This window comes from Acomys russatus, chromosome 15 (genome assembly GCF_903995435.1).
Source record: "Acomys russatus chromosome 15, mAcoRus1.1, whole genome shotgun sequence".
NCBI lineage: Eukaryota > Metazoa > Chordata > Mammalia > Rodentia > Muridae > Acomys > Acomys russatus.
In genome coordinates this window covers 42,643,030-42,670,463 of record NC_067151.1, presented here as the reverse complement: position 1 = coordinate 42,670,463, position 27,434 = coordinate 42,643,030, and the positions used below count along the sequence as shown (strand labels likewise).

Sequence of the window (27,434 nt, the reverse complement as noted above, 5' to 3'; positions counted from 1 at the left end):
CTAGGGACAAGGAGAGAGAAAGGAAAATAAAGTGGAAACTAAGAGGGTCTGGGCCATTTTGAAATACTTCATCTACTCCAGTGATTCTGATGTCCCCTTAGACTCTACTGACAGCCCTGACCTGGCCAAGTCTCTGGTGTAGGGGCTGTCTACTCCGTCCTCAGTTCTCCACGGATCATGTTATTGCAAACAGCACAGGACACGTTCTCTTGGCCTCCATGACTGAGCCCCACCCGCCTAGGTGTGTGCCTTCCAGATGTTTATCTGGGTGCTCATCCGAATCTTCCCCATGTCCCACGTGTCTCACGAATCTGCAGAAGGAGAAACAGTCCATAGATGGACAACAGGGAGGTATACTGTTTGGACAGTTGCTCTTTGTCCACAGGACTGTGGTTTTGATGGTCGTAGGATGGCTTCCTCCAGAATTCCCATATTGGAGTGCTGCCGTCTAAGGGTGCAGGTTGGAACGGCAGGGACGCTAACCGCTTCCTCCAGCATGCCAGGCAGGATTTAACAAGCTAGGTCTCAAATATTGTTTGGCTTTTCAGTATGGCGGCCACTGATGATAAGGTGGGCTTGTCTTGAGTATCTCTGGTTGTTCTGGGCTTTCTCGTTTTCTGTCTGTCTGTCTGTCTGTCTGTCTGTCTCGTTTCATTTATTATTTAATCTGTTCTCTTACTAGGTGGGTGGTAGTCAGATGACAGCTTGCTTGAGTGTATTCTCCCCTTCCGCCTCGTTGACCCTGGGAAGAAACTCCAGTCACCAGGCTGAGTCATGGCAAGCGCCTTTTATTCCCTTTATTTGCTGAGCCATCTCGCAGGTCCCCATGGGCTTTCTCTCTTACCTGTGGTCTAGAAAACAGCAGTTCATTGTCACGTTGGGTTCACACCTCACTCCACTAGAAGCTGGCTCCAACCCGAGGCCTCTTTGCAGTATTAATCAATCTACTTGATTCTCAGAACCTCTGTCCTGCGGCCCACCGCCCCTCCTCCCTGCCTGGTCTCCAGGCTGGCCCCCAGGTGCTCACTACCTGCCCGCAGCACACTCTCCCAGTTCCCAGCCATCTCGTCTTAAATTCCCTACCAAGGCGCTAGGCCACCCATCCGGCCACCACCCGGCTCTTCTTTTACCTGCAGCTAATCGTTGGAGTGAGTTCTCTCTAAAACCCGAGAGTTGTGAAATCGTAGCAGCCTCAGGCAATAAGCCAGGTTCCCACTGCTGAGGTCGGGGTGTGCCCTCGAGGAGGCGCCCCACTGGCCCCTGGCCTCTCTCACCTCGTCGTAGGGGGTCACTCTCTCTGACCTGCTTTCCTGGAGCCGCCTCTGCTTGGACACGGGCCGGCGACCCGGGGGCGAAGGGGAGTGGCCGCCGCAACCTATTTCCGCGAGCACCACGAACCTCGTTTCGGGAGCTCCATGTCAGCTTCCCTCATCCACGCAGTCAGTTCTGTTAGCCCCAGTCGCCCGCATCCATGCATCCCTATCGACCTTCGCTGCCCGCGCTGCTGCTGAGCCTCTGGCTGATGCTGAGCCTCTGGCTGCTGCTGAGCCTCGCACTGCCCGCAGCGGCCGTGACGCCCAGGGACCAGGAGATCACCGTAGTCCCCGCGCAGTCTCCGGCCGTCGGACTGCCACGCGGGATCCTGCAGCTGGCGGGGAGCACGGCGCTGCATTTCTTCAACTTCCGTGCCGGCTCGCCCAGCGGGCTGCAGGTGCTGGCCGGCGTGCAGGAGGGCCGCGCATGGGTGAGTGGGACTGGCGCGACGCGGCGGGACATGCGCTGGGACAGCCACACTCACAGCCCAAGATTGTGCGGTGCAGGGTAGGGGTATGGGCGGAGTCCTCCAACGCTGCCTATGCCTTTCTGGCGTTTCTGAGGCCAGAAATACCTAACATATTAAGGCTGGGAGAAGGGTGTTTGGGAAACGTTAGAAAAGGATCCCATGAACAACAGCCCCTGATCGAGGTACCCAGCCTGGGCGGCTGTTGGGATGTGCACTGTGTACCCAACCGACTCATGGCTTTGAATCTAAGGCGCCTACCAAGGTAGGGGAGGTGTGTTCAAAACCTAAGCCAGCTCTCAGTGTCACAGGCAAGCTTCTGGTGTTCTGTTTTGTTATTTGTGGGCCACTGTGTAAGGTTTCTAGACAAAGTGGTAAAGATCACTCAGAGGTCAGCCCAGGGACCATCTAGTTCCAGCGTCCTGATCTAAGCAGGGAGTGGGAGGGCAGCAATCTTCTGCTTGATTTTTTGCTAATTCTCAGGCAGTGGGTGTACACGTGGAACTGTACAAGTGAGGCCAAATTGCTCTTTTCATCAAACAGACTTAAAAAGTTACACAGCTGTGGAGTCCCAAAGGCAATGAGCTGTGGAGTCCCAAAGGCAATGTGGCTGTCCGAATGTTCCTCAAATCCAGAGACCTACAGCCTTACACCTTACGTAAAGCTGAGCACAAGATTTAAGGTCGTGGGGAGGGGCAGTGGGGCATGGTAGCTACCATCTTCTATCTAGGGACTGCCTTTTGGACTCTCAGCTTTGTTTCTTATTTCTAGAAGAAGGCAAACTATTATGACTGTTTAAAAGACTATGACTGTTTAAAAGACAAACAAACAACAACACAATAATTTTTACTGTCTCGGGGACACTACCACCCCAAGCTCCAGCTCTTTAGTGTACTAACTACCAGAGAAATGAGGTCACAACTTAAAAAGAACTTGTCTTCCTCTCAGAAAGGAAAGAGGAGGCCTGAAAGCAACCTCCCTGGTTATCTGTGGGAGAATTCTTTATTAAATAAAGCAAACAAACAAGCACACAAATCAGACTGACAAAGGACACCAATTTTCAAATAGCCAGGATTATTTTCTTCATTCCAAGATGACTTTTAAAAATCATAAAATGGGACTAGTGAGGTGGCCACTGGGTAAATGTGCCCACTGGCAAGCCTGATCATCTGAGTTCGACCCTCAGACCTGCAAGTGGAAAAAGAACCGACTCCTCCAAGTTGTCCTCTGAGCTGTACACGCCTGCCATGGCGTGCATGCGCACATGGAGTAAATCACAAAAATACCTTACACTTCTGTGCCTGTAGCTACCTCTTGGAAAAGGAGTCCTTGGCATCTTTACAAAAGAAGCTAGCTCTCAGAACCCAAAGGAGAACTCACTCCCTTTCCTTTCACCAAGTGCTCTGTTGCTGTTTATCATCGGCAGAAGTCACGGAACTTCAAGGAGACCCTACCTCATCATCCCAAGGGCTGTGTGTGAGACTGTGTGAGGGAGTAAGGAAACACGGGATCCGAGGCACCGGCCCTGAGGAACAATGCCCTATTGCTTCCCCTTGACCTCCCTGATCCAGTGATTTCAGGAGGCAAGGAAAAGAGGTCAGTGTGCCAAAAATCAATTTCGCCCATGAATCCAGTGACACTGTTTTCCTTCAAAGGTTACTAAAGAAAGATCCACCCTTAAAGATGATCAAGTGGGCTGGTATTGGGGAGGTAAACATCTGGTAAGGGTGGCAGAAATGAGAAAGGATGGCTAGGAATGGGGGCTGATTCCTCATGGAGGAAATGCATTGAGCTGGCTTCCTGGGAGCTGCAGCTGGTCCTGTTTATACTTTAAACTGGCTCCTGTGTTACCTCCTGGACACCTGTCCATAGCCTCTTCTCTAGCTCTCACCCCACTTAGCATGGAAACAAATCTATTCTGCCAACTCTGTGTAGTTATAAGACTTGAATCGTACGATACAGCCACCCAAGTAGCAAACAAAATATGAGTTAGTCCTTTCCCCAGGAGCTGCTCCTTAAGCATTGTGTGCTTAAGGAAATCAAGCTAGATTTCCTGGCCCAGATGTGGCATAGCACCTTTAGGAAAGGCATCTTTGGCATCTGTTTGGTTTTGAAGTGTTCTGGTCCCTAAGTGAGAGCACAAAGTCAGTCTGGTGAGGACGGTGTCTGGAAAGGCAGAGCGTCTGCTTCCGTGACAAGAGCAGAAAGGAACTGTTGGTGGACAGCCACCCCTGGGTGTAGTCTTCATTCCGTGGGCACTTTGGTAGAATAATGTCCTAGGTTGTCACGTTGCATCTGTCCTGCACCCAAGACTGATGGGGAGAGTGGTGGTGGGGGTGGGGAGCCAGCAAATGAATGCCTGCGTGAGAGAAGGGATGAGATAGCTCGTAGGGAGCACTCCCTCCTCACTTAGGGGTAAGTACACTGGGACTAGGTGAGTTTTTCAAGGTAAGGGCCCATAAACAAGGTATGAAGTCAATTCACGTGGGCTCAGTTGTTTAAAGTTTTGGTTCCAGGTGTTGAATTCACAAACCCTTGGTACGTGGTACATGTACTACCCTAGGTACATGCTCTACCACTGAGCTACATCTCAAGTCCTATGTAATCAAATGATGTGGACCATGAGAGTACATGACAAAAGCGAGAGTGGTATTTTGTGGCGTGGCCCAAATATTTGTGCATAAACTAGGTCAGTATGAGAGATGCAGTTCTCATCTTCAAAAACAAAATCAATCAACCAACCAAAAGCACAAAAGCCAGGCGCCCAAATGATTTTTAAAGACCTCTTCCAGCTCTGAGATTTCCTTGATTCTCTTCTTAGTGCTTCAAGAGGCTCATTCTAGAAACACTGTCGCCCTCTGGTGGTCAAATGCAGTAATCACTGTGGGTTAAAGTTTAAGAAAGGGCAAGGAAGTGGTCTCTGGTGTCCTGACAGAAGAGACTTTACAGAGGCCTGTGTTTTCTGCGGCTGCTGCCTAGTGTCACCTTGCTCCTTGCCACCATTCCAGGACCAAAACTTTCTACATTTCTGCTACTACATGGCACAGCCTCAGGACAGTTAGCACGAAGCAGATTCCAGGTGGTGGCGGAGACACTGAGTGCCCTGGATTAGGCCCGTGGGGTTTCTGCATTCCTAGATACGCTGCTTTCACTGACGGTTTGGTATCTGAGCATAGTTTTCTGGGCATTTATTTCCTAAGAAATCTAGGAATCAGCTGTTGTTTGGGAACTGGTAAATGCCCCATTTCCCATGCAGGACCAGAGACAAACAAACAGCTTGGCAATGCATATTGGGAGAAGGGGATTGCCCGTGCTTTATTCCAATAAAAACTAGTAACACAAATATATCTCTTTTGTTTTGATGTAGGGTGTCTAGTTGAAGTTCCATGGGGTTTTTCTAGCAACAAAGCATACCCCATAACACATCATTTCTGTTTCTGTTTGGGTTCCTGCTAGTGGGGTGTGCCCTTGAGAAGGATCTGATGAATAGTACTCCAGTCTTACTTTCTCCTGTGTCTTCCACAGTCTTAGCTCACTCACAACAGCAAGGTTGAAGAGACAACCTCACCAGTTCTTCCTAGAGCATTTAACTTGGATTTTGTGAGTGTGCCGGTTAGTTTTTTGCCATCTTGACAAAAGCTGGGCCCATCTGATAAGAGGGAACCTCAATTGAGAAAATGTCTGCATCAGATTGATAAAGTCCAGGTGTTTTTTCCCCCAATAATGATTGATGTGGGAGGGTCCAGGCCACTGTAAGCAGTGTTCCCTGGGCAGATTATCCTGAGCTGCAGTTTTGAAAGTAGGACTGAGCAAGGCGTGGAAAGCCAGGAAAGCAGTGTGACCACTGCTTTAGTTCCTGCCTCCAGGTTCCTGCCTTGCTTGAGTTTCTGTCTTGGCTGCCTTCAGTGATGGACTGTGCCGGGGAAGTATAAACCGAAGAGACCCATTCCAGTCCCACCTCCACACCCCAAGTTGCTTTTAGTCATGGTCTCTATCACAGGAGTAGGAGGCCAAACTAGGTCGGTGGGCATGGCACATTTTTTTACACCCATTCTTTATAGCCTGAAGGCAAGTCAGGTGGTTTTTGGTAAGCAGTAGGCCACCCTTGTCAGGCCAGAAGGAAAAGTGGTGGCTGTTCTTCCAGGATTCAGCCTACCGTGGGTATGAAGCAGGAGCAGCATTTGTCCCTTGGGCCCTACAGACCCAAGCGCATGCACTCCACTAGGAAAGAACCTCATCCCTTTTCAATCTACGGAGCACTTTAGTCCAACATTAGACACCTAATTACGACTCTTCTTGAAGCCTTCCCTCCATTAATGTCAATAATTCAGAGCCGTTCATTAAGAATGGGAAAGCAATGCATTATGTAGAACAGGTCACGTGGAAACAAAAACCGGGGAATTAAATGGGCTGCCATGCATAAGCAAGAGGGAAGACAATAAAAGAGTAAAGTGTAGTCATAATTTTTTTCACTGAAAGAAAGAGTCTAAGTGCTTTTAGGGCCTTCATGAGACAACCACTGAATCAGAGGCACCCCATGTGAGGACCATGCTGTCTCCAGGCCTGCACACTGCCTAAGGGGGAGACCTTATAGCACAGAGCAAAGAGATAGCACCCTCCTGCCCTGGCCTGATAATGCTCAGGCAGACTAGAGTCTTTGCAGTATCACCCCAGCTCCCTGACGGCAGAGTCTGCACTGGGTGAGGGAATGCCAGAAGTTGTCGACTTTTGACTGGCTTTCTTTGAACCTTGCCCCAAGTCACCCAAGCTAACTGTATAGGAATGCCTCCGTAACAAATTGGTTTTGTTCATATTGTCTCCCTATCCACAACATTTCACACTTGGATTTTCACATGTAAGACCAGGAGATTTGTAATCACATGGTCTTAGTGCTCCAAATAAAGGCTACTGGTGTATGTGTGGCAGGGGTAGGGGGTGGTGGGTGATTGCTCTGCACAGGCGTCTGCCCTAGAGTCTTCCTTTGTGGAAGGTTCCACTGGAAATTGAATGCAAATACTTAATCCTCAAAAGGCTAATTTTTCATATCAACTGATACAGTTTCAATGACTGCTAAGTAGCGAGTCATGCATGATTAGATGCATGCACAGGCAGCCAGGGCAGTGGCAGCTCATCCAGGCTGGGTTCTAGAGAGCTGACCCCACACTGGTGAAGGCTAGTAGCCATGACAGAGTCCTCTTGGGGTTATTTGTTACGGTCCCTCAAGGTATCATCTGCCACTAAAATCAAGCTACAAAAGAGAAGCTTGTGTGTACTTGCAGATAAGGCGTGTGTGACTCTACAGCCAAGGGCACATGCCCAGAGCAAATGTCACATTAGGGAGCCCAGCCAATTCTAATTACTGTGATGCTAGAACATTCAAAACATGAAGTACATTCACTTGTGGTTCTGGAGGTCAGAGGGGTCTGAAGTAGGGTCACACTAGGCTGAAAGCAAAGTATCCCAGTGCCTCACTGCCCTGGGGCCTCTGGGGAAGCCCCATGGCCTTGCCTCTTCTTGGTACCAGCTGTATCCCTTGGCTCATGGTTCTGTCTTTTATCCTCAACAGCAGTGTCAAATCTCTCATCTCCAGAATAATCTAGAATAACTTCTTCAGTCCATAATGGTAAAGCCTGTAGGGTCACTGTTTGCCCAACCACACCGGTCCTGAGGCCCTTGAAAATACTTCCCACATTGCCAGGCATTGATGGTTCTTGGCACGTGGCTACCTTTGTTCCTTTTGCTCAAGTCTTGAAACCATGGCTGTCTTTCACCGTGGAGCCACCTGCCTCCTGCCCCGCTTCCTGGGGATGACCAGTGTCTGCTTTGACATAACTCTTCAATAGACAGCTTTCTTTGTTTGTGGTCATATCTGCCTCTTGGATTACACTACAAGTTTCTGCAGGTCAGGGGGTGTCACATCACCTCAGCTTCTGCACCACACTCGCACAAGGCTTTTCTGGAGACAGTGTTCAGAAAAAATGAAGTGACAATAGCAGGAAGGGTGCTGAGATCACTGGGAAATTTGGAGAAGGCCAGGCCAAGACCCTCCTGGCTCTCTCCTCACTGGGGAGAGGAGGCTTTGGAAACTGTGCTCCTCTTGCATCTAGCCTTTCCCTTTTAGTGCCACCATGGGCTCAGAGATGAATCAAGCTGAAGACAGGGTCTGGCGATTTCCCTTCACGCTTCCTACCCCAGGTCAAGAACATATATCCCTTGGGGGCTGGAGAGATGGCTCAGAGGTTAAGAGCACCGTCTGCTCTTCCAGAGGTCCTGAGTTCAATTCCCAGCAACCACATGGTGGCTCACAGCCATCTGTAATGTGATCTAGTGCCTTCTTGTGGCGGGAAGGTGCACATGTGGACAGAATATTGTATAAATAATAAATAAATCTTAAAAAAAAAAAAAAAAGAACATATATCCGGGTCAGGCTGCTAATGCAGAGTGTCCTCGGGCAAAGATGTCCTTGTACTCCACCAGCTGTGGCCTGTCCTGAAAGCGGCTGACTTCTGTGATATAAACTCGGTTTGTTTTATCTGCCCTTGCCCAAAAGGAGGAAATGCAATAATATAATTCCAGGGTCTAATATAATATGCACTCTGTCCAGAACCTAAGAATGGCACAACAATTTTTATTCACGAATGAATTATTTTTCTCCAACTGAGCCTGACTCATAAGAGTAACCTTATAAAGTGGAGAGGTTTGCTTTTCTTGGAATAGCATGGCATTTATGTTTTCTCACCAACTATGAAGCTGGAGGGGACATTTAAAGATAGAATGTTAGACCACTTGGTCCTAATGTGGCGAGAGCGGAGACGAGAGCCTCTTAGCACTCTTGACAGCATAGCCTGCTTGTCGCTTGCCCATGTCCCCAGCCTGAAAACATTTAGGTCCTTAGGTGTGGACCTAAAGAAAAAGAGGGTCCAGAGTTCAGCAAGCAATGGCAGGAAGGAGGGTTTTGCTGGAGCACAGGCCTTCCTTTCACACATGAGCCTTGGCTGCTCCATCACTCACATTCTTTGTATTACAAATGAGTTTGTAAACTGTGCCCTTAGCATGGAGACATGCCTGTCATTTCTCTTTTAGTTCCTTGGCTTCTTTCTAATACTCACGCCTCACATCTCAATGGCTTATACAATATTTCAGAAACAAGACAAAGCAGATGAAACCTGGCAACATTGGTCAGAGCCTGAGAAGAGTCCGCCCCAGAATCAGAGAGAAACAGCTTTGATCCATTAGTATGAAAATCACATTGTGGTTGATGATCAACAGCTTTTACTGAAAATAAGACCCGAGTCAGTAGAGCTGCACTTAGAACATGTGCTTTCTTACTTCTTGGTGCATATACAAGTGCCATATATAGCAGCCGACATGGCCACAAAGGTTTTCGCTTTCTGTGATTTCTTTCTGGTGGTCGACAGCAGAAGTGGAGTTTGCAGAAGTAAATAATTGCTAAGTTTTAACAGCCCACCCTGATAGTCTGAACTCTCATGCTAGCCCACCCCGTCCCACCCTGAACCACCCAATCATGTGGTGTGCCTGCACTGTAAGTCTACCACCTGCTAGTCCCTTAGTTGCTTCCTGGTTAGCAGGCCAACTGTCCCAGCACCACAGTGCTTGTGTCGAAGCAATTTTATCTGCTAACAGTCCTAGAATACAAGAGGTTAGCATGGAATATTATAATTGTTCTATTTTATTGTTGTTAGTTCTTACTGTATTGGTCGGGGTTCTTTAGTGGAGCAGAACCGAGAAAATCTACATGTAACCTAAGTTGGGACTCACTAGATTGGCTTACACCATTAGAGGCAGGACAGTTCCACAGCAGCCACCTGCAGATGGGAAAGCCTGTGAAACCTGTGGCTGCTCACTTCCAGAACTTGTGATTCTAAGACCAAAACAAGCCAAGAATGCAGCCCTAATCTGAGGCTGAAGGCCCAGGGAGTAATTGTACATGTGCTTACGCAAAGGCTGGACAATCCAGAGCCCACGGAGAATGGCTATAGTGAGAATGCCAGCTCAGGATAGACCAGAGCATTCTACCAGAATACAATGAATGTGTGTGTAGCTATGAAAGAACACAATTTACTATTAAAGGTAGTCACTGAACTTCTCCCAGCATCAGAACTGGTTCTTTGGGCGCTAACATAGACCGAAGACTGGCTGAGCCGAGCGGCTTGTGATGAATGGAATGGAGAAGGGAGGACACACCCTGAGAGTGGGTCTAATGAACTGGATGGAGGTGCAGAAGGAGGAAGAAGATGGGAGGAGAAGGAAGCGTATACATTTGGTGGCTTCTCTTCCTCCTAACCTATGTAGACTTTATTTAGAATTTATTTAACATTTTGGAAGAAGTTCAGTGACTGTATTTCTTTTTTTTTTTATTAATTTATTCATATTACATCTCGATTGTTAGCCCTTCCCTTGTTTCCTCCCATTCTTCCCTCCCTCCCATTTCTCCCCTTCTCCCCTCCCCTATGTCCGTGACCTAGGGAGACCTCCTCCCCCTATACATGCTCTCAGAATATCAAGTCTCTTCTTGGTAACTAGCTATCCTTCCTCTGAGTGCCACCAGGTCTCCCCATCTGGGGGACATGGTCAGTGACTGTATTTCTAATAGTGAATTTTATTCTTTCATAATTCCATACACGTACTCTGTATATGGATCCAGCCCTGTGGACTAAATATCTACTGGATTTTTTGCCTTTCTGTCATAAGACAGCCATTGTTGGTCTAGCTGGACTAGCATCTAAGCCACTCTAATAACCCTAAACCTCTTTTGGAGACAGGATCTTTTCACATAGCCCTGGCTGCCCTGGAACTCACGATGTAGACCAGGCTGGCTTCAAACTCACAGGGATCACTTACCTCTGCTAGGATTCAAAATGTGCACCACCATGCCTGGCCTCAGTGCCATCCTCAAGGACCTGGTACAGGCTAGCCACATTGTTGGCACCCACACTTACTGAAGCCGGGCCTGGAAAGCACTGCGAAGCCGCGGTGTGAACCGTTTAACAAACAGATTGAGATAAATGTAGTTGGTGATCCTGATTCACTTACCATGAGAAGCAAGGAATTCACTAACTAAAAATTTGTGGAAAAAAAAAAAAAACCCAAAGAAAATAATGATGGCTGGCTGGTTGCTTCTAACATCTCTGGCTTAATTAAGGAAAGAGAAGAATCGGCTCTGTGATAAGATTAATCAATTTCTAGCATCTCAGAATACAGTAACAAAGGAAAATAACGAACTCAGTGATACAGTTTGTCTGGGCCCAGATGTGCATAAACAGTTGCAGTGTTGTTATGAGACTGGCTGAATTGCAACAAAAATTCAAGTCCCAGCCTCAGAGGGTGTCCAGAGTTAAAGTAGTAATCACTAATTAGTATGGAGTGGGATTCTGTAACTTAGGGTGGAGATGTGTAGGAGAACACTACTGAGTGGAGTTCTGGGGGACGGGGTGCACGGTATCTCATCTGAAGAAGTCCCATACCATTCCCAGTCAGCTTTCTCCGCCTCGTGATTATGGATGAAGAGAAAGCTGCTGCTTCAGCACCGTGCCCGCCTGCCCACTCACCCACCCGCCTGCCTGCCTGCCCACTCACCCATCCGCCTGCCTGCCTGTTTGCCCACCTACTCGCCCGCCCACCCACTTGTGTGCCTGCCAGCCAACCACCATGATGGCCATGGACTCTAAGGCCCTGGAACCAAGAGCCCAAAATTCAAACTTTCTTTTTTTTTTTTTACAAATGGCCTTAGTCGTGGTGTTTTGTCACAGCAATAGAAAGTAAATATGACACCTTCGCTTAAGAGAGAAATACTACATAGCAAAGTACTTATCCGCATAAAAGAAAGCAACGAGTGAATTTTCTTTAAAAATTACTTTATTCCAGACTGCCTCTTCCAAATGTCTCTTCTTGGAAAATACCCACCCCAATACTAGATTGATAGCCTGTCAGTTGTGCTGATGCAGAGGATAGACTTGCCGCTCTGATTCCTGAAGCACTGTAGCTTCATTCTCCAGACTCTGTGTGTTTACATTGGCCACGCTTTGAACGGACCCATCTATTTCACTGATCCTGGTGATGCCTTCACTTGAACACCCATGTGAGTGTGGTTGCTAGAATTACTTGTCACTTCTTATCCCTCAGAACCCAGCAACTAGAAAGAACTCCTCCAAGTGTGGTCCCAGGGCCAGCAGCATTCCTATCAGCTGGGATTTGTTAAAAGGCAAGTTCTCAGACTCCACCCCAGACCAACTGGATTAATCCTCGGTGGGTGGCACAACACACAGGGTTTTTGCAAGCCCCCTGGGGCATTCGGGTGAACACCCACAACATGAGAATAAAGCCATGAGGGACCCCTCCCTTTACTTTGCCCCTGTCCAGTTCTGTGACCTCAGCCTCAACTCTACCCCAATGTTAATGTGCTCGCAAGCTGGGCTGCACTTTGTCCTGTCGGGAGCAATTTTTCTTTCCCTTGTTTGTCTTGGTCCTAATCTTTCCTGCACTTTTCAGTCCTATCCTGAGCCATGCTTCCATTAGCAATTTGCCCAAAAGGGTCTATCCTTAGGGTTCTAAAATCTCAGAGCATCTTTACATCCATGCTGTTAGGGACTGCATCATATCCTCCCAAAGGGATCTGTTGAGGTCCTAACCCAGCTGCTGAGTGCTCCCTTACTGTAAAGAGAGTCTTGAAAGATGTAATCAAGGCACAATGAGGTCATACTGTATTAGCCTGGACCTTACATCCAGTGAATGCCGTCCTTATAAAAAGAGCTATAGGGCCATGAGAAGGTACAGACAGGCAGAGAGAAAGAACAGCATCCAAAGGCAGAGGCTGGAGTGATACAGTTGCAAGTCAGGGATGCCAGGGATTGGGATCCACCGCCTGGAGCCAGGAAGAGACAAAGATGGGTTCCTCCTGCAGCTTCAAATGGGGCTAGTCCTCCTGACACCTCGACCTGGATTTCTAGCCTTCAGAACTGTGAGAAGAAAAGCACCTGTTGTTCTTAGCCACCCAGTTTGTGGTCCTCTGCTATGAAACTCCAGCAAACTAGCACAGGGGCCCTTCCAGGCCACTCCCTCCTAGAGAGAAGTTCTCATCTGCAAGGATCTGGGTCACAGGCACAGCCCAAGGTCCACCTCAAGCCAAGGATTCATTCTCCCTCTCCTTCTTCTCCGCACACACTCCAGCAGCCAGATTGCTGTCCTTTGCAACCTCTGTGCTTGCAGTCTGGGGAAGATGGATGGGAGCTGTGGATAGGCCACATGCTACAACTGACAGCTCTTTTTTTTTTTTTTCCTTAAGTTTGTTTAATTTTTAATCTATTCGCAATACATCTCGATTGTAGCCCCCCTCCCTCATCTCCTCCCGGTCCCATCTTTCCTCCCTCTTTCCCCTCCCCTCTTCCCCTAATCCTCAGAGGGCAGGGGGCCCTCCTCCCCTATCAGGACTGCCTACATCTTCTGCCTCTGCGGCCTGGTAAGGCACTCCACCAGGGAGAAGTGATCAATGAGTGGGCAACAGGGCCCAGGTCAGAGGCAGCCCCTACTTCCCATGTTATGGGGCTCACCTGGACACTGTGCTTCTTATCGACCACATCTGAGCAGGAGGGCTTGGTCCTCTCCATGCACTGGATTGCTGCATCAGTGTCTGTAGGTCCTCCTGGTTCCAGATTTGTTGGCTCTGTTGTTCTTCTTGTGGAGCTCCTGTCCCCCCCAGGTCCTTCTACTCCCACTCCACCCCCAAGTTTGGTGTGAGTCTCAGCATCTGCTTCAATCCCCCTGCTGGGTGGAGTCTTTCAGAGGACCTCTGTGGTAGGCTCCTGTCCTCTTTCCTCTCTTCAAGCATCGGTGTCTGTTCTATTTGCCCTTCTGAATGAGAATTAAGCATCCTCCCTAGGCTCCTCCTTGTTATTTAGCTTCCTTAGGTCTACAAATTGTAATATGGCTATCCTGTATTATATGGCTAATACACGCTTCTAAGTGAGTATATACCATGAACGTCTTTATGGGTCTGAGTTACCTTACTCAGAATGATCTTTTCTAGTTCCGTCCATTTGCCTGCAAATTTCATGATTTCCTTGTTTTTAATAGCTGAGTAGTATTCCATTGTGTAAATGTACCACAGTTTCTTTGTCCATTCTTCAGTTCAGGGACATCTAGGCTGTTTCCAGATTCTGGCTATTACATAAGGCAGCTATGAACGTAGGTGAGGAAATGTCCTTGCTATATGGTGGAGCATCTTTTGGATATATGCCCTGGAGTAGTATAGCTGAGTCTTGGGGTAGCCCTATTCCCAATTTTCTGAGAAAATGCCAGATTGATTTCCAAAGTTATTGTACAAGTTTGCACTCCCACCAGCAATGGAGGAGTGTTCCCTTTCTCCACATCCTCACCAGCATGTGCTCTCACATGAGTTTTTATTTTAACCATCTGATGGGTTTAAGATGGAATCTCAGAGTCATTTTGATTTGCAGTTCCCTAATGACTAAGGACGTTGAACATTTCTTTAGATGTTTCTCAGCCACGCAATGTTCCTCTGTTGAGAATTCTCTGTTCAGCTCTGTACCCCATTTTTAAATTAGATTATTTGATTTTTTTTTTGGTGTTTAATGTCTTGAGCTCTTTGTATCACCTGATATCTTTTAACTGGGCAATTCCTTGTTCCCTGTTTCTTCATTTATGAACTGGCAATACTGAATATCTACCTCAAAGCTTGGTGATATAAGTTCTGGTGATCTGTAGAGTGAGAGTGGTAGGTGTACATGGATGGATGGTGGCAGGATGATAGATAGATAGATAGATAGATAGATGATAGATAGATAGATAGATGATAGATAGATAGATAGATAATGTATGGCCTTGACTGACTGTAATAGGTACATACAGAAATAAACTCATCCCTCCCCAGTGGCTCGCAGGGTGCTTTTATATATAAGCACTAAATAAAGACATGGTATTGATTTGATAAGGATCCAAGGAACATTTCTCTTACCAGAAAAAGAAAAATTGGTGGATGATGAATCTAATCCTTTGATGGTACCCCATTCTATGCTTTCTAAAACAGGACTTTGCAAGTAGCCTCCTACCCTCCCAAAAGACTGTAAGTCAAGCCCAACAGTGTCAAATTGCTGAACCATCCCCAGAAGGCAGAAGAAGGACAGAACAGCCAGGAGAGACAGACAAAACTCCTCCCTTGGCCACTGGGAAGTGGGAACTAAGGAATCTACAGACCAAATACACAAAGCCCAGATTCAAATATAAACTATCCGCAGCTAATGGTCCAGGCTGTAAGGCGCTATGTGCTAGGCTAGAGCGCATATACTCTACTTTCACACAGAATTATTCCTTTATTCTATGGTCACATGCCACTTGCTTTGTTTGACGTTTCTTAGCAAAGAACTTTATTCTGGAAAGCATGAGAATAATGCTCTTTGCCTCTGGCTGTGTTTAAGACAGTGGTGTGGCCTCCTCATCTGTTTTGCAGATGGTCAGTTTGAGTGGTATGGGATGTTGGCTGGGCACTAGATGCTCTGATCTTCACTGCAGCCTGCTCCCTGTGGTGGGAAAGCTGGAGATGGCTCCCTGCTGTAGTGCTGGATTCGGCTCCTTTATGGTCTCAGTTTTCACAACAAAGATGTAGCAGTCTATTGTCCAAGAGTCAGAGAGAGACTGCATGGTGGGCAAGAGGGAGTCAGCTGACCGTGAGTAGTTATCCCAGGACCTGGGAGGTTGGCATTGTGTTCACCACATCCCTGGATCATTATTAACCTAAGCTGTGGGGTGGGGCATCTGCACCAAGCTAATTTGGGTTAGATTAATGCTTTTGAGAGCTTCTGTGCCTTTTAAAAGGCCTGTTTGTTTTTGGAAAGTTACAGGGGGAGGGGTGTAGGGGGATGTTGGGGTGCTGAAGAAGCAAGTTCCTGGTTCAAACTGCATACTTAGTTTTCCTTAGTGGAGGCGAGGAGGAGGAAAGGAGAGAAGGAGGGGGAAGGGGGAGGGAGAGAGAGAGGAAAGAGAGAGAGAGAAAAGAGAGAGAGACAGAGACAGACAGACAGACACAGAGAGAGAGAGAGAGAGAGAGAGAGAGAGAGACAGAGACACAGAGACACAGAGACACAGAGAGAGTGACAGAGACACAAAGACAGACAGACAGACAGACAGAGACACAGAGAAAGACAGAGAGAGACAGAGAGAGACACAGAGAAAGACAGACAGACAGACACACACACACACACACACACACAACAGAGGCAGACAGAAAGACAGACCATTTTTTGCTTGCCCCACACCCCCTAATCAGCACCCTTCCACTGGCAGCAATTTCCCAATATGAGCGGAATAGTGTATTTGTATCCATTTTTATCGAAATTATAGAGCTTTGTGTACAAATCAAGGTTTTTAGGATCTGTCCATGCTGTGGTATATATGCCTGCTTTGTTCCCTTAGACTGCTGTACACTATTCCATTTAGGCACCCCCCATGTTGGTTGCTCGAAGTCAGCCTCTAACACCCACGTACCACATGGTGCCTCACTTAATACCCCCATGGCTCAGTCCCCCCCTCAACCTGCTCACGGCTTCTCTGAGGCATACAGAACAGGGTTTCCAGATAGGAGAACCTTCATACTGGTGTGTATGCTGCATGAGGGAGATTACTGACATCCAGGCTGTTTCCAGGCTAGTGTCCCAGCAGTAAGGCAAGGCAGCTGTAACGCCGTCATGACCTGCAAGAGATCCCATCTACCCTCACAATGCTAGTCGTCAGGGACCTGTGCAGGGACAACTCCCAGTGGCTTTACTTTGCATTTCCTTCGGGTGGGCACAAACAGGCCTTCAAAGCTGTCACAGCATCCTTAGCTCAAGGAGAGCATTCAGGAAGTACCCAGCGATAGCTCACTCCAGTGTCTAGGGTTGTTCTTCAAACATGAGCATCTCAAATGACCCTTGATGTTAGCATGTTGTCTCAGAATAACATGTGCTTTGGGTCTTTAGTTAGGGTCGCTTGTCACTTAACACTGGGAATATGTACTGAGAACTGCACCGTTGGGCTATTTGTTCATTTGTATGAATATCCTAATGTGTCATCACACAAAGCTAGATGGAATAAGTCACACAGTGTGGCTCATTAAAGCAACCAAGAGATATATGAAGACAAACTGTGTGCAGCTGCTGCCAACCTAACACCCCATACTGCTCTACCCAAACTTTTTCTAAGTAGAATATATTCTAAAATGATAAAAGCACATCACAGCAAGCACGCAACATGGTAACAATTATCAAGTGTTGCACATTATATGTAATTCAATATGGTGCACTTTTAAGATTTTTCAGTGTGTGTGTGTGTGTGTGTGTGTGTGTGTGTGTGTCCCATGGAGACAGGAAGAGGGCATCATATCCTCTAGAGCTGACATTACGGATGCTGTGTCCACTAATATGGTTTCTGGGAACAAAAACTGATTCCTCTGAAAGAGCAGCCAGTGCTCTTAACCACTGAGCCATCTCTCCAGCCCGTATGCTGCATTTTTATACAACTGGGGTGGTGTAATAATCTTACAGAACTACTTATATGTGGTCCATGGTTGACCAAATAACACTGAATAACGTGGCTGTGTGTAAATTCTTTTTGTACCTTCTTTTTTTATTATTATTTAGAATTGATTTCGGGGTGTGTGTGTGTGTGTGTGTGTGTGTGTGTGTGTGTGTGTGTGTGTGTGTGTTACTTGTGTGTATGCCTGTGCACCACAAGCACACCTGATGCAAACGTGCTGTCAGAGATCATCAGTGTGCCTGGAACTGGAGGTAAGGATGCTTGTGAACCACCTTATAAGTGCCAGGAATTGAACCTGGGTCCTCTGTAAGAGCAGCCAGTGCTTTTCATCACTGAGCCACCTCTCCACCCCGCCCCCTTTTTGTACCTTCTAAGGGACTTCTATCAATCAGCCCAACATGCACTTCTCTCTGCATTTGTGGTGGTCCCCACCGTGGCCAAAACCCCTCCCCACTTTTGTCCCCCTCAGGAATTTTCCTGCACTCTGTGTTCTCTTTGCTGTGGGCATCCCTTCTCTGCTCTCCTGCCAGAGGTCTTGAAACCTCTCTGTAGTCATGCCCACTGTCACGTGCTAGACAACCCTCACCCACCTACCTGGCCAGCTGCTTCCTGCACGGAATCCAGCCTTTCTGTCCTCCAGTTCCCCTGGCTGCTCCTCAGGCCTTTCAGCCCTCTCTTCCCCTCTGTGAGATGACTCATCCACTCCCTCCCAAAGTCGGCTCCTCCTCCGTCTTCAGAGTTGAACTCAAAAGTCACCTCCAGACCCTTAGATTGGATCAGTCACCCTTTGTAAGATCATAAGTCAACTCTAATCAGATAATCATGTCCACAGTGGCATATAGATGAGTCTTATTTTGCTGCCCCAGGGTAGACAATGGTATTGTTTTTGCCTGCTTTCCCCTCACCTAGCCTAGGGCTGGGATAAGACAGACACTCTGTGGTCCTGGAGTGGATACTACTGAAGAGCAAAGGCTGCCAGTCAGGGACAGCGAGAGCTCCCCTCACCCCTTTTCGATGCCTCCTGGGGCTTATCTCACACAGGCCAGCTAAACACCCTGTGACTCTGAGTAAGGAAGAAGGGGCAGGCTTTGAGGAGGATAGATAAGAGTGGGCCTTGCTACATGATAAGGGACAACTCAAAGTGCTAAAATCCTATTTTGGGTGAAATGAAGAAGCTTTCAAGGGTGTAAAACTAGTTAAAATAAGCAGATCAAATAGCAAAGAAAACAGCATTTCAGAGAGGGGCGCGGAGGGGGGGGGGGGGTGGGGGGGCTCTGAAGCCTCGGTGAACCTGGCCCTGGCTCGCTCCTTACTCCTCCTGCCAAGGAAGGGCTTATTGGGAGTTCTCTTAGCTTCATGTCTTTCCAAACGCTGGTAATTCAAATACTATCTTAAGTCCCTGTTTGTCTTTGTTCCCAGCACTCCCAAGACAGAAACAGGAGGATCTCCATGAGTTTTAAATAGTGCTTTCCAAACAAGGTTACAAGGGAGACCCTACGTACTGCAAACAAACAACAACAATAAACAAACACGCAGAACTAGTTAATAAGGAAGACTCCCCTCCTCCCACCTTAAGTGCTTCTGTCTGGCAAAGCCAACAACCAGAACTTATTATTGACGTGAGGGCTGGTGCTCCTTTTGGCTCTTCTCTTTCTGTAGGTCATCCTTGGGGGAGCAAATCCATGTCCACGCTTCGGCAACCTCTGCTCAGTTCTCCTGGCCACCTCAGATGCTTCCTGTCCTGCATGGCTCCTTCTAGTTCTTCTCTCAGAGAGCTCCTCCCCCACCCCTGCTCCTCTCATCTGCAAACCTAAGGGCAGCCCTGGCTCCCTCAGACTAGATAGCATTCCGAAGCTGTGACACCCCAGAGAACACATCAGGTCACATGTGGAAGGCAGGGGCCCGGAGGCAGGGCAGCTGGCCTTTAAAGATCTAGAAATCTGTGGGCAGGGAGCATTCCCCTGATAAGGCAACTCCTACCCTTCATCTTCGTATTTTTGTCTAGCTGGCAGTGGCTCAAGAGTTAGCGCAGGAGTTGGTAAGATGGCTTGGTGGGTATAAATGCTTGCCACTGTCAATCCCACCAAGCGAGAATAAGACCACTATCACAATTTTTTGAGCCAAATTCGAAGCAATCTTTATTAAACATTGGCCAGGACCATGGCTAAAGGCCAGGTTGATACAGAGGACTCCCAGAGTACGGCAGCCAATTATGTTACTCAAGGATTTACAAAGGCAAAACACACAAGGCTGCATACTTCCTGCCTTTATCCAATCAGAGTTAAGCATACACCCTGATGTAGTGCCTGCCTACATGCGATCAAGCACACATCCTGTGCAGTTGGTGCAATCAAGCTTGTTTACGGAAGCAAAAACATGCAGCTTACATGAACGAGAGCCTCCAGTATTCCAGGAAGTTATTTGTCTTTGGGCAAGTGGGGCTTACAGGTTAGAGGCGCATATATATGTGTGTGTGCTTTGTGTGTGTGTGTGTGTGTGTGTGTGTGTGTGTGTGTGTGTGTGTGTGTGTGTTTTAAAGTTAAAACTTAACTTTACCCACCACACCACAAAACCTAATGACCTGGGCTTGATCCCAGAGACCCACAATTTAGAAGTAAAGAAATATCTCTTGCAAGTTATCCCCTGACTACCAACCCCCCAAATATACACCAAAGAAATGTAATTTAGAATTTAAAATAGTTGTTTCGGTCCTCGCCTGCTGCAGAAAACCTTCCTAAACCCAGGACAGGCTGCTCTCAGCCACACTGATTGGTTACATTCAGGTGCTTGCACTCTAGAATTAGGTTCTGGAAAGCTGGCTGGGGTAGTTTATTTATCTCTTAAGCTCCCAGTGCCTGATATAGGAAGTAGACAAGAGGAAATGGATGGACAGACAGTCTTCTGTGTGTGCCTTTGGTAACATGTTGAAATTTTATAATTAACCCTAAACAAACACCAGTTTTCTAGAAATAGCCATAAATTTTCATACTTATGTTTTCTACATAAATAATTACCATTCACTGATGTCTCTTATCCAGTTGTAATAGGATTGGATGATATCTGGTCTACTTAAAATAAAATAACCAAGATTAGCCATTGCATACTTAGGCCAAAATTAAAAGGAAATTGATGTTTATAAAATCCCATTTAATTAGGGTTATATGAAGTAACTTCAGCTCTATGCAACACAAAGGTCACTTTTTTTCTAGATAATACTCCTTTTATTAAGTGATGATTTTGGTCTGTTTTAAAAATTGTGGCAAATAATATACAATTCTAGATAATTTAAATTTACTCCAAAAATGTGTTCTAGAATCAGTTCAGACGTTTAAGACATCCAAACATCCATATGAAATGAGTAGAAGGTTAGCCTGCCTGTGGATACTTCAAGAGGAGTCAGTGTCAAACAGCTTTCTGTTACAAGTGCCCGAGACAATTGACTCAGAAAGGGAAAAGCTTTCTTTTTGCCTCACAGTGTCAAGAGTTTCAACTCATGATGGCTCTGTGTCGTTGTGTTTGGGCCTGTGGCGAGAACCCACATCACAGTGGGAGTGTGTGACCGAACAACACTGCCCACTTCATGGCTGGGAAGGAAAAGACAGAGACAGGAAGATCATAAGCATGGTCTTATGTAGTGGCATGCTTTGGTGGCCTAAAGGCCTGTCATTGGACCCCGCCTCTTAAAGTCCCACCTCTCCCAATGGCACCCTGAGGGGCTAAGCCTTTAAGCCTTCATCACAGGCCTTAACCCATAAGAAGATCTGAAGAGCCCTTCATTATTTCTGCCTGTAGGGCATCCCTTGCTGTCCTTCAGCCCCTCCTCAGATACGGCATTGTCTTGGCACATTCCTTGACCACCACTCTTTCCTTATACTTGCTCCTGAAAATTCACTAGTCATCCATTACCTGTATTCCATTTGACCAAGAATGACACAAGGAAGCGTTCATCCACATTCCTGTTGATGTCACCTGAGTGCTCAGGTCAGGGATTGGGACTGGTGCAGAGCATCTGGGGGATGAAGGAACTGTGGCTCAGCTTCCGCACACACCTGTTTTTCATTCAACCACTCTTACGAAAGTCAGCATCCACTCTGGGTTCACGAGATCCCTTCCCCAGCTTTGTCCTTGTGAGTAGGTACTAAACCATACTCACTTTAATCAGATCGAAGTCTGAGATATCTCTCCTCTTGAAGAACCTCCGACATTACTGAGGCGTACCTACAGCAACTTCATTGACGGGCTGCACTGCCCCAAGAACACGATGCTTTTGGTATTTTCTAACATGTTTGGGTACATGCGTATGTATGTGCACTATATACATGCCTGGGGCCCTTGGAGGCCAGAAGAGGGCACTGGATCCCCTGGTACTGGAGTTACAGTTGTGAACCATAACCTGGGTGCGGGGAATTGAACCTGGGTCCCCTGAAAGAGGAGAATGTGCTCTTAACTGAGTCATCGCTCCATCCCAAGAATGTGATATATTTTATTTGTAGTCCTGGATGTCCTGGAACTCAGAATGTAGAATGCACTGGCCTCAAACTCACAGGAACCTGCCTCCCAAGTCTTGTGACTAAAGACGTGTGCCATTATAATCCAACAGGAATATGAATCTTAGCCTATAATCCCAGTACTCGGGAGGCAGACGCATGCAGGCGGATCTCTGTGACTTTGAGGCCAGCCAGGTCTACAAAGTGAGTCCAGAACAGCCAGGACTGTAAGAGAAACCCTGTCTCAAGAAAAAAAAAAAAAAAAAGAATATGATTCTTGATATGAAAATGCTTGTGGTGCCTCCTCTGTGTTAAGATTCAGTTTCTGTGTTTCAGGTCGACCCTCAGGAGGGATGTGAAGTGGACTTGGTTTTTAGCACAAAACCCTACAACCCAGAGCAGGTAAGCTGCCCTAATTAGTGAGGTAGCCTATTGGCACAGTCCATAAACACAGTCTTAAAGCCTGGAGACGTCCTCTTTTCATCCTATTTTGTTTTTAAGAATGGAAGGAAGGACAAAGTGTAGGAGACTGAGTACCCGTTGCAGCAGTGGAGAAAGCACTGGCCGGTGAACTTACCCTTCATGACAATAGGAAGATAGTTTATTGAGTGTGCTGCAAGAGGGCAGCAGGCTGGGCAGTAGCTAGAAAGTAGCCTGCAGGTAAGGCAGGACTGTTAGGGGGACGCCATTTGGGAGTTACATTTATAGTCGTGGTGAATTTTTTTCCCTTAAGTCAATATGCTTAATTTTCATTTGAAAATATTTTAATTTAGTCTTTGAAAAGTCCATATATGTATATAGTGTATTTTGAACTTCTCCACCCCCTAGTGCCCTTCTACAACTCCCCCAAACAGCCACCAAGCTATCTCCCTCCAGAACTCATGTCCGTTACCATTACTGCTGTGATTATTAGTAGTAGCACAACCGAGTTTAATTAGTATCGAGCACTACAGATGTAGTGCATGGGCCTCTTGCCAGTGGCCACACCACCCAAGAAAAGTCAGTTCCCCTCCCCCAACAGCCATCAATTTGCAGTAATTCCTCAGATAGGGGTGGGGCCCCAGCAGGTCACCACATCTGCTGTGGGTTGAGGCATGCATCAGCCATGTCGTGGAAGATGGCTTAAAAAAAAATTGCTCTGTGTATATGGGTGCTTTACCTGCATGTGTGTCTGTGCACTGGGCATGTGCCTGGTGCCTTTGGAGGCTAGCAGAAGGCATTGGACTCCCCTAAAATTGGAGTTCCAGACAGGTGTGAGCCATCATGTGAGTGCTGTGCATCGACGCTGGGTCCTCTGGAAGAGCTGCCCATGCTCCCAACACTGCCTCATCTATCTAGCGTGAAGTCAGCCTGTTCATAAGCTTCCTCCTCTCTCTCTTGCATTCTTTCTGCACACGCTTCTCTGCTGTGCTGAGCCTTGGTGGGGGGAGGTTGACACGGATATTCCATTTGCTTATCGATGGCTGAGAACTCAAGTCACTTGTTCTCAGCATTTTGGCTGCTCATGAGTCTCAGCATGAATTGCTGCTCGGTGCAAAAAGAAAAAAGAAAGAAAGAAAGAAAGAAAGAAAGAAAGAAAGAAAGAAAGAAAGGAAGAAAGAAAGAAAGAAGAAAGAAAGAAAGAAAGAAAGAAAGAAAGAAAGAAAGGAAGAAAGAAAGAAAGAAACTTCTCTAACCAAGGTTGAAAGCAACATAAACCTATGGGCATAAACATAAGGAGTTAAGGCAGTGTGACAATGTGACCATTTATCTAAATATCACCCCTGGGGCCTGTGATTTCCCAAGTCTTTTGATAAGGCTCACAATACCCGACATGAAATACTCACATTCCAGCAGAAACCGATTGGTTACATCCATAAGCGTTGTGTTGCTTCTGCACCAGTGGGCACAACTGTCCTGGCAGGTCAGCGTTGGAGCTCACAGGGTCCAGTGCTGAGGAAGATGGCTGACCACATCTCTCCCCCAGCATCCTGCAGAACACCTGCCGCCACTGTGAAAACCAGCAGGCACGGGAGACTTTCCCAGTGGGTTTGAGCTTGATTTCTTGATGTCCTGCCACCATGGTTGTTGCCTTCGGTAACAGGGTCCTAATCTTTAGTCATGATGTTTTGAGTACCTCTAGGGCCTCCCGGACCAGTGGCTTGTAGCAAGGTTTCCTGTGCGCAGTACTTAACATTTTCTTTAAGGCGCCCATTTCTTCTGGGAGACAGTGTTTCTTTGAGTGGCATTTTGTGGTGGCTAATTCCTGTCACGTGAGGGTGGACAGTTGAGATTGGTAGGTGTACTGTTCTGGATGTTAACATGAGCCGCTTTGTATGTAATTTCCAGGCGTGCAATCTCAGCCGTGTAAACAAGGGCCCTGCGAATTAGAGACGTTCTGGTTGGTCACCTATCTGTCCCGGTCAAAGGCTCAGGTCACAGAGATCAGGCTGCTGCAGAGCTGTGGCAGCAGCTTGTAATTCCTGCATCATGCTTGAGGACCAGCTCTCTTTCCTGATCTCTGACAAATGGCTTCAATAATTAGTGGTTTTATGCATCTGCGTGTAAAACCATCCACGTACCCATCATCTCCCCCTTCCTTAGGGCCCCCGGGAGAGAATTTCACAGCTCCCTTGGGTGTCCCTCCTCACGCTCCACAGTCCTCAGAATGACTCACTAGGAAATGCCAATATGTTCTCTTTCCTGTCAGCTGGTGATATTTCTAGTTGGCAGGCTGGCATAGCATGAAGCCAACTCCATAGCAGGTTAAAGAGTCCCATACACAGAGGTATTGCATAAAACACGGAGCCGTGCCCATGCATGCATGCTACAGGCATCATCTGCCTCGATGCAACCCCCGTCACAGTCCATGGTTTCCTAAGCCCAGATGAGCACTCTTGTGTGCAGCGAGACTGGGAGGCCAGCCCAGGCTGTCGGCGGTGGTCTAAGAAGCCTGGGAACTGCAGGCCACGCCCTACATCAAAGTGTCACAGGGAGGCAGAGCACCAGAGGAAAAGGCATGCTATCCCTAACCCAGTGCTTCTGAAAGAAATCTTACCAGAATTCACAAACAATACACTCAGCTTGGCTTATTAACCTTTGAGTTAGTTTTTCCTCTAAGGATTAGGAAGATGTTCTGTCTTTTACAAACTTAAAGCATGAGAGTGAAGTTGAAGGGGTAACAACTACTTTGTTTTTCTGACCAACAGCATGTTCCTTTGGACATGGTGGAACAGTACACTAGGCATGCAGCTAGCTAACAGGACTGGAAGTTAGTCTTTCACCTTCCACAGCACTGTGTCCATGGAGCTGTGCAGTGGGGATCAATTCAAGGAGACAGGAATGCCCAGGTTTTTTTTTTTTCTCTTCCCTGGGAATGGTTGACACCAAAGGAGATCAGGAGGGCCCCTCTGATAGGAGCTTAAAGAGCTTTTCAGTTCTTCTATGCTACACCTGCAATTAGCATATTGATGCACCCCAGGAACCCCTCTTCCACCCAGAACAGGCACTACAGGGGAAACATTGCCCAGTGGGAGACTTATTTCAGTTTTTTTGTTTGTTTTTGTTTTTGTTGTTTTGTTTTGTTTCGTTTGGTTTTGGGGTTTTTTGTTGTTGTTTTTTGAGACAGGGTTTCTCTGTGTAGCCCTGCCTGTCCTAGACTTGCTTTGTAGACCAGGCTGGCTTCTAACTCACAGTGATCCGCCTGCCTCTGCCTCCCAAGTGCTAGGATTAAAGGCATGCGCCACCAGGCCCAGCTTATTTCAGTTTTTTGAACTAGCTCTAGAAGCAGGCTTATTTTGAAGATCCAACTTTGATTATAATTTCTTTCACTGTGGGCCTTTTGAGTTTATTTCTGGTTCTTGCCTTAATCAGGATGCCATTTAAACCACTGTAAAGAAATGAAGGGTGCTGCTTCTGCCGTTCCACCAGCCACATTTGGATAGGGCACTCTCACTAGGAGCCCATGGCTTGGTTTGGGTGGGGCTGCTGCTCCTCATTCCAAGTCTAATATTGATGGTGTAGGCATGTGCATTTTTCTGGGGAGGGGTTCTTGGCTTTAATGGTCAAGTTAAAGAACGTTAGTCAAACTGGGGAAGACGTGCTACCCATGAGCACACAGCTGAACACTAGCTGAAGCTCCAATGTCTTTGGATTTCAAATAAGTAATCATAGAATCCACAGTATGAGAGCAGACAAGCATCATTCTGCAGATGATTGGAGTGTCTAATTTGGACCAGATCTCAGAAGAGGGAGGCACGGGCTAGGAGATGAGCTCAGATGGGAACCAATTCAAGTCCTGTGAGCTTCAGATGTGGAGTGGCTTCCTTTATAAACCTTAGCATTTTTGGTCTTGAAAAGTGGAACGGAAGGAGCCAATTCATGCATGGATGGGATGGTATTTTTGTTAACCCGCACCAGCCTCATCTTCCAATTCAAGTCAGGAGGCTTCATGTCCAAGTACTCAGTGTGTTGGCTCCAGATAGGGTGTAGCAGCCACCAGCCTACCTGTTGAGCCAACAAGGGTTCCACAGACTCCAGTGCTGTCTGTGTTTTCAGAAGAGGCCTGGCATTACTATGTAAAGAGGAAATCAGAGGTGAAAGTTAAAATGACAGCAAAGATGGAAGATTACCATCTTCTGTTTTAGTTTCCTTTCTGTTGCTGTGATAAAATACAAGAGAGAGAGGGGGGGGGGGAAGAGAGAAAGGACTTGCCTAGCTCACAGTTGAGGAACACAGTCCACAGTAGCAGAGAAGTTATACCACACCCCCAACCAGAAAGCAAGGAGTGAGAATACATAGGCTGCTCACCTCATTTTCTCCACTTATATAATCCAGGATCACAGAGACTCACACCAGGGTGATTAACACAATCGACACAACACCCTCACCCCAGCTGTGCTGATAGGCCTATCTCCCAGGCGATTCTGAACTCTAGCCAGTTCGCACCAGTTCACACCAACCACAAGCCATGAGCACAAAACCCACCTTCTAGAACATTCGGCTCCATCTGTCGTTGCCAGCCTGCCTGCCAAGCTCACTGGCTCTTCAGGCTGTGTGTCTGTGTGAATTGCAGTGAGCACAGTTGATAAGGAATCTTCCTGGGTAACCATAAAACCTTTATTTCAGGAAGGTGAGGAACGTTTGGGCAGATGTTCTGCGAGGGTGTTTTTCAAGAAAAATAAACCCAGGCCGGCCATTAATGTAACCTGTGCACGGCTCATTGAGAAAGCCAAGAGACAAGAAAAGGATTATGTACTTTACCAGCAGATGAAGCAATTGACGACTCCTCTGCACGTCATCAGCATCCCAGGTATGAATCAGTCGTTGGGTCTCCTGTATCGGGAATGTATAATCATTAGATCTTAAAAGGAATGACTATTTACTTTTGGATGTCCAGAGAGATGCTGACTTTCAGCCATGGATCGGGATGTGTCCCATGACTTAAACATTTTCTGTTCACCTCTCCATCATATTAATGCTACCCAAAGCTGAGTCCCTTTAGCTGAAAATTTGCATCCCAGAAGAACTGACTCTTTGCCCCTCCTGACCAGCCCCCCCCCCCCCCCCCCGCCAACAGCCAAAAAAGGGTGTGTAGATTAGAGTGCAGATTTCAGGGGAGTCTAGAATCTGAGGGGACACTT

General features: G+C 47.2%; 1 protein-coding gene across 1 annotated transcript in view; it reads left to right on the top strand.

The window, feature by feature from the left end:
• The first annotated feature begins 1,374 nt into the window (after positions 1 to 1,374).
• The window catches only part of Rarres1 (retinoic acid receptor responder 1), a 36,276-nt gene continuing 10,216 nt past the window's right edge, over positions 1,375 to 27,434 (top strand). Inside the window, exons 1-3 of the mRNA XM_051156910.1 lie at positions 1,375 to 1,744; positions 22,150 to 22,215; positions 26,920 to 27,103. Of these exons, the coding sequence (XP_051012867.1) occupies positions 1,472 to 1,744; positions 22,150 to 22,215; positions 26,920 to 27,103 (523 nt within the window). The 5' untranslated portion in view covers positions 1,375 to 1,471. The remainder of the gene's footprint in view (positions 1,745 to 22,149; positions 22,216 to 26,919; positions 27,104 to 27,434) is intronic.